A 7008-nucleotide genomic window follows, 5' to 3' on the forward strand; every position below is an offset into this window, starting at 1 on the left:
CTTCATACGGAACTAACACAACGTTCCCGACACTTAAGATGCAATGTAAACACCTTGCGCAATATTGCAATATGTAAAATTTGAAAAACATGTCGCTGCGTAAATAAGAACGGTTTAATTTCCTTAAAAAGTTGAAAGCAGGAAATTTGATCAATTTCTCCCCTGGGATTAAATAAAGTTCTATCGTATCACATCGTATTGTATTGTATCATATCGTATCGGACCAATAGAGTGAGGCTAGTGTATTAGACAAAGAGAAGCATGAGAGACGGCACATGCTGGAATCTTGTGCAAAATCTTCGACGGCATCGTGACGCAGCGGAGGATGAGTTTGAAAAGAAGTACAATGCTGTAAAGGTTCCAGAACCCATTGACACACAAAGGGAGAAAATTAATGCTCAGGAGCAAGAGGCCAATAAGAGTGCTCAAAGTTATTGCCAGGCTTCAAAGGAGAGGATTTCCAAATACGAGAAAGAGCTTGTGAAATTCAAAAGCATGGTTCCTTTTGAACAGATGACTATCGACGATCTGAACGAAACTTTCCCTGAATCCAAGCTGGACATGGTGAAGTATCCCTATTGGCCCCACAAGCCCATCAGTGACCTGTAATTGTCCCTGTGATATCTGCAGATGTAATTCTATTATAAAATAAAGCAATGTTCAATGTTGAAAAAAAAAAAAAACATTTAAAAAAATCGTGACGCAGCGGGAGCATTGCTGCCTTGCAGCGCCAGAGACCCGGGTTCGGTCTGTACCTTTGCACCTATGACAGCGTGGGAAACAGTGCTCCGGTTTCGTCCCACACTCCAAAGTCGTGCAGGATTGTAAATTAGTCACAAAAGGCTGGAGTAACTCAGCGGGTCAGGCAGCGTCTGACCTGTAGAGTTACTCCAGCATTTCGTGTCTATCTTTGGTGAAAACCAACAACTGCAGTTCCTTCTTACACAGGTTTGTAGGTTAATTGGTTTCATTAAAAATTGTAAATTGTCGTTAGCGTGTAGGATAATGTTAGTGTACGGGGAGATCGCTGGTGGGTGCGGACTCGGTGGGCCGAAAGGCCTGTTTCCACACTGTTTCTCTAAAGTCTGAAGTATGCAAGTGGTGTGATTTGCGGGCGTGTCTCCCTGTTGACATTTGCATTGAGTTAGTGTGCAAAGAAAGTTTAGTTTAGTTTAGTACAGTGATACAGCCCGGAAACAGGCTCATCAACCCACTGAATCCGTGCCGACCAGCGATCACCCCGTACACTAGCACTATCCTACACACCAGGGATTATTTACATTGTGCCACCCTAGGGAGGAGGCAGAAACATTCTCAGCATGATCACATCTGATCTGGGGAAGAGTTGTGGAAGAAAAAACGGTCTAGTATGTAGGCAAATTGGTTTGGCAAATGTAAAAATTGTCCCTGGTGTGTGTAGGATAGTCTAAAGGGCCTGTCCCACTTAGGCGACTTTTCAGCGGAATGCCTGCGGCTGTCAAGCTCGCGGCAGTCGCCTGAAAAACCGCGAACTGGAACGGAATGGCGGCCGTCAGAGCGGAGCGCACACACACACACGCATATACGCATGCACACGCACACACATATATATATTCACACACGTAGATATACATGTGCGCACACACACACACACGCACACGCACAAACGCACGCACACACGCACACAAGCACGCACACACGCACACCTACACACACACACACACACACACATGCACGCACACACACCTACACACACACACATACACACACACGCACGCACGCACACACACACACGCGCGCGCACACACACACACACACACACACACACACACACACACACACACACACACACACACACACACACACACACACACACACACAAACAAAGGCGGGGGCCAGGGAAAGTGGGGGAGCGCTGTCTGAAATTCACACGGTGCTAAGCCAAGGTGATACAGACACACCGCGATGAACAGGAAGGTTAAAGACGGCTAGCGCAGTGTACGGTAAGTCCTTTAAAAGGGGGGGGGAGGGGAGAAGGGGGAGAAGGGGGGAGAAGGGGGAAGAAGGAGTGGAGACACTTTTAAGAAGCTGGACAACTTTTATTAAGCCAGAGATACACAGCTGTGAAGTTTAGCAGGCATCTAACATTACCGGTCGGTTTTCCTTGGTTCTGAAAACTCGTGCTTACTTTTTTTTCCCCAATGAGCCAATGAAAATGACCGGGTCAGCAAAAGAGATGAACTAAAACTACCTACGACTGCCTCGAGCACCCATACCTACATGGTGACCCCACTACCACTGCACCTACGACTACAAAAGTACCGATTTTCTCCATGGCGACCAATTTTTGGTCGCAGTAAATATTTCAACATGTTGGACAATTTGCTGCGACCATACTGAGGCCGCGACTCGTTCCTAGAATGCGGGAACTCCTCTCGACCATGAAGGAAACCACCAGCGAACACGTGGTGACCACGTAGCGATCATGAGGCGAGCGCAGTCTCCTGTACTCGCCTAAAAAGTCGCCTAAGTGGGACAGGCCCTTTAATGTGCGGGGATTGCTGGTCGGCGCGGACTCAGTGGGATCGAAGGGCCTGTTTCCCCGCTGTATCAAAAAACTAAACTAAACCAAACAAAAATGTAAACTTTCAACTCCCATTCTCCGAATCACACGTTGATTGGAGGTATCTATAGAAAAGACCAAATAACCTTCTATCCCCTGTGCTGAGAAGGTGATTTGTGCACAGATGAAGATATCATTTGCCAGTTTAACATGATCACTGCTGACTCTTTGCACTAATCAAGCTGCAACTGTGTCCCTGTAGCAGCTTTGATTTAGAAGCAAGGACAAAAACAAGCAGGCAGATTACAAGCAATAGGGGGAGAAAAAAAACAGAATATGACTTCCATTACAAAACTGAAATTTACAAAATATTTTTAATGGCCCATTTCATCAACAGGGGTGGGGAAGCAATCATTCGATGAAAATGAAGAAGAAAAATCCAGTTCTGTGCTATTCCCGCATAGTTAAGACATTCAGAGCCAAAGGACCGGCTGTGCAGCTGGCAGAGCTGCCCTATCACAGCGCTAGAGTTTCAGGTTCAATCCTGACTTTGGCTGCTGTCTGTGCGGAGTTTGCATGTTCTTCCTGGGATCATTTTCGTTTCCTTCGGGTACTACGGTTTCCTCCCACATCGCAAAAGATGTGAGGAATTGAAAGTGGATTGGCCTCTGTAAACTGCCCCTAGGATCGATGTTCATCGTGGACACTATGCATGGAAGAGCCTATTTCTATGCTGTATCTCTAAACTAACTAGCAGCAATATGTTGCTCAGAAATCAAACATAGTGCGGAATGGCAAACGGAACTGGTGAAAGGTCTTTAGACATTCGAATTCAGGCTCTTCGGCCCATCGAGTCCGCGCCGACCAGCGATCACCCCGTGCATTAATACTATCCTACACACCAGGGACAGTTTACATTTTACTGAAGCCAATTAACCTACGAACCTGTACGTCTTTGGAGTGAAGGAGTAAATCGGAGATCCCGGGTAAAACCCATGTGGTCACAGGGAGAGCGTACAAACTCCGTACAGACAAGCACCCGTAGTCAGGATCGAACCCGGGTGTAAATATTTCAGCCTTGCCTTCACACCAGGACTACTGCTTGTAAGGGTGAGGCCAATGTGGAGTCTATCTTCCTCTTCGCTGTCCATGTCAGTACCACCACCCACGAACGGGTCACCATATCCTGGTTTCAGTTCTTCTACTCTTCTCCATGTTGTTTGCTGTGCTGTCATCATAGAAAGCAGCCCAGACCATCCCACAAACCATCCTCCCTTCCATTGACTCAATCTACACTTCACGCTGCCACGGCAAGGCCAGCAGCATAATCAAGGACCAGTCTCAGCCCTCTCTCTACACCCCACACCCATCAGGCAAGAGGTACAGAAGTGTGAAAACACACACCTCCAGATTGAGGGACAGATTTTTCCCAGCTGTTATCAGGCACCTGAACCATCCTACCACCAACCTAGAAAGTGGTCCTGATCTCTTATCGACCTCATTGGAGATCCTCGGACTATCCACTATTATCGAAATGGTGGCCAATTGGGAAAGGGTGAGATGCAGCGAGACCTGGGTGTCATGGTACACCAGTCATTGAAGGTAGGCATGCAGGTGCAGCAGGCAGTAAAGAAAGCAAATGGTATGTTGGCTTTCATAGCAAAAGGATTTGAGTATAGGAGCAGGGAGGTTCTACTGCAGTTGTACAGGGTCTTGGTGAGACCACACCTGGAGTATTGCGTACAGTTTTGGTCTCCAAATCTGAGGAAGGACATTATTGCCATAGAGGGAGTGCAGAGAAGGTTCACCAGACTGATTCCTGGGATGTCAGGACTGTCTTATGAAGAAAGACTGGATAGACTTTGGTTTATACTCTCTAGAATTTAGGAGATTGAGAGGGGATCTTATAGAAACTTACAAAATTCTTAAGGGGTTGGACAGGCTAGATGCAGGAAGATTGCTCCCGATGTTGGGGAAATCCAGGACAAGGGGTCACAGCTTAAGGATAAGGAGGAAAACCTTTAAAACCGAGATGAACTTTTTTTCACACAGAGAGTGGTGAATCTCTGGAACTCTCTGCCACAGAGGGTAGTTGAGGCCAGTTCATTGGCTATATTTAAGAGGGAGTTAGATGTGGCCCTTGTGGCTAAGGGGATCAGAGGGTATGGAGAGAAGGCAGGTACGGGATACTGAGTTGGATGATCAGCCATGATCATATTGAATGGCGGTGCAGGCTCGAAGGGCCGAATGGCCTACTCCTGCACCTAATTTCTATGTTTCTATGTTTCTATCTTTAATCGGACTTTACTGGACTTTATCTTGCACTAAATGTTATTCCCTTTATGATGTATCTGTACACTGTGGACGGCTCGATTGTCATCATCATATATAGTCTTTCTGCCGACTGGTTCGCATGCAACACAAAGCTTTTGACTGTACCTCGGCACACGAGACAATAAACTAAACTAAATTCAACTATATTAATTTAAAACTTAACCAAACAACTGTATATTGGGAATTCCATTGAAAATAGCTTGCAGTGCGACAATATCAAAGATATTATTTCAACTTTAATAACAACAAAAAATGTAATTGACGCATGCAAACCATTTCCATCTATTAAATGTATGTAGCATAAAATGATAGTTCTCAGTGGGCAAGGCTAATTACATTGTGCATTGACACAAAAGAAGCATTCTTTCCAGAACTGTTCAGATTATTGCAACAGTTATTTCCATGCATTATATATTGTACGTGTTGGAGCTGCTAATTGGGGAGTTTTACATGCCTAGGCTCATTTAAAAGTGAAGGGTATGTGCAGTAATACGCGTTGATCTAATGCTGTGTGGCACAGAGATTGAACCCGGGTCTCTGGAGCTGTGAGGCAGCAGCTCTACCCACTGTGCTGCTGTCCCATTGTGGTATCTACCCTGCAGCTTATCCAATTCCCTGATTCTACAGCACATAATACACTGAGACATATTCCTTTATAGGGCCATAAAGTCACAGGGCGCGGAAACAGGCCCTTCGGCACAACTTGCCCACACTCACCAACATGCCCCATCTACACTTAGTCCCACCTGCCTTTTGTTGTGCCCATATAGAAACATAGAAAATAGGTGGTGGCTGATCATCCACAATCAGTAACCTGCGCCTGCCTTCTCCCCGTATCCCTTGATTCTGCTAGCCCCTAGAGCTCTATCTAACTTTCTTTTAAATTCATCCAGTGAATTGGCCTCCACTGCCCTCTGTGGCAGAGAATTCCACAAATTCACGACTCTCTGGGTGAAAATGTTTTTTTCTCATCTCATAGAATCATAGAAACATAGAAATTAGGTGCAGGAGTAGGCCATTCGGCCCTTGGAGCCTGCACCGCCATTCAATATGATCATGGCTGATCATCCAACTCAGTATCCCGTACCTGCCTTCTCTCCATACCCTCTGATCCCCTTGGCCACAAGGGCCACATCTAACTCCCTCTTAAATATCTCAGTTTTAAATGGCCTGCACTTTATTCTTAGACTGCGGCCTCTGGTTCTGAACTCTCCCAACATTTTTCCTGCATCTAGCTTGTCCAGTCCTTTTAATAATTGTATATGTTTTCTATAAGATCCTCTCTCATCCCTCTAAATTCCAGTGAATACAGGAATACATATTCATCTAAACATGTCCCATCCACGTACCGGTAAGATGGCGCTGAATCCTGCCGACTTGTATACTGTGTACGTGCAATCTACTGTTCTTACACTCCCGTCGTTTTACTTTAGTTTAGTTTCGAGATACAGCGCAGAAACGGTCCCTTTGGCCCACCAGGTCCAACCCAAACAGCGATCTCCGCACACTAACACTATCCTACACAAACTAGGGACAGTTTACATTTTATACCAAGCCAATTACCTGTACGTCTTTTGAGTGCGGGAGGAAACCCAAGATCTCGTAGGCCACGGGGAGAATGTACAAACTCCATATAGACAGCACCCGTAGTTGGAATCGAACCCAGGTCTCTGGCGCTGTAGGTCCTGTAAGGCAGCAACTCTACCACTGTGCCACCATGCCGCCCTAAGTATAGGAAGACTCTTTACTGAGCCATATGCAATGAAGTAATTTAATTATACCTAGGTGCAGGCGACTATAAAGTACCGTTGAACCACCAAAATTATATTGTATCCTTGTTTTTTGCTGCCTCAACTTATCCCTCAGGATCAGATCCCTTGGTGCTGCCTCCTGAACACAATGTCTGACTTTGGCTCTAAAGATCAGACCTGGAGATAGTGTTCCTTACTCGGAGCAGAATCAGGCCATTCCTCCCATCAAGCCTATTCTGCCATTCAATCATGGTTGATCCATCTTACCCCTCTCAACCCCATTCTCATGCCTTCTCCCCATAACCCCTTGATGCCCGTACTAATCAAGAATCTGTCTATCACCGCCTTAACAATGACTTGGCCTCCACACGTTTCTGTGAA

At 45.9% G+C, this 7008-nt stretch overlaps 1 protein-coding gene across 1 annotated transcript; it reads left to right on the plus strand.

Annotated features, from left to right (window-relative positions):
* Positions 1 to 246: 246 nt before the first annotated feature.
* Positions 247 to 695, plus strand: LOC129701929 (ATP synthase subunit d, mitochondrial-like). Its single transcript, XM_055643380.1, has one exon. It carries the CDS (start codon positions 262 to 264, stop codon positions 607 to 609), a length of 348 nt encoding a protein of 115 aa, XP_055499355.1. The 5' UTR covers positions 247 to 261; the 3' UTR covers positions 610 to 695.
* Positions 696 to 7008: the final 6313 nt, after the last annotated feature.

Source organism: Leucoraja erinacea, chromosome 12 (genome assembly GCF_028641065.1).
Source record: "Leucoraja erinacea ecotype New England chromosome 12, Leri_hhj_1, whole genome shotgun sequence".
In the NCBI taxonomy this organism is placed as follows: domain Eukaryota; kingdom Metazoa; phylum Chordata; class Chondrichthyes; order Rajiformes; family Rajidae; genus Leucoraja; species Leucoraja erinaceus.

Bases quoted from the DNA above. Each gene is read 5' to 3' on its own strand.
- LOC129701929 (XM_055643380.1), top strand. From the start codon at position 262: ATGAGAGACGGCACATGCTGGAATCTTGTGCAAAATCTTCGACGGCAT.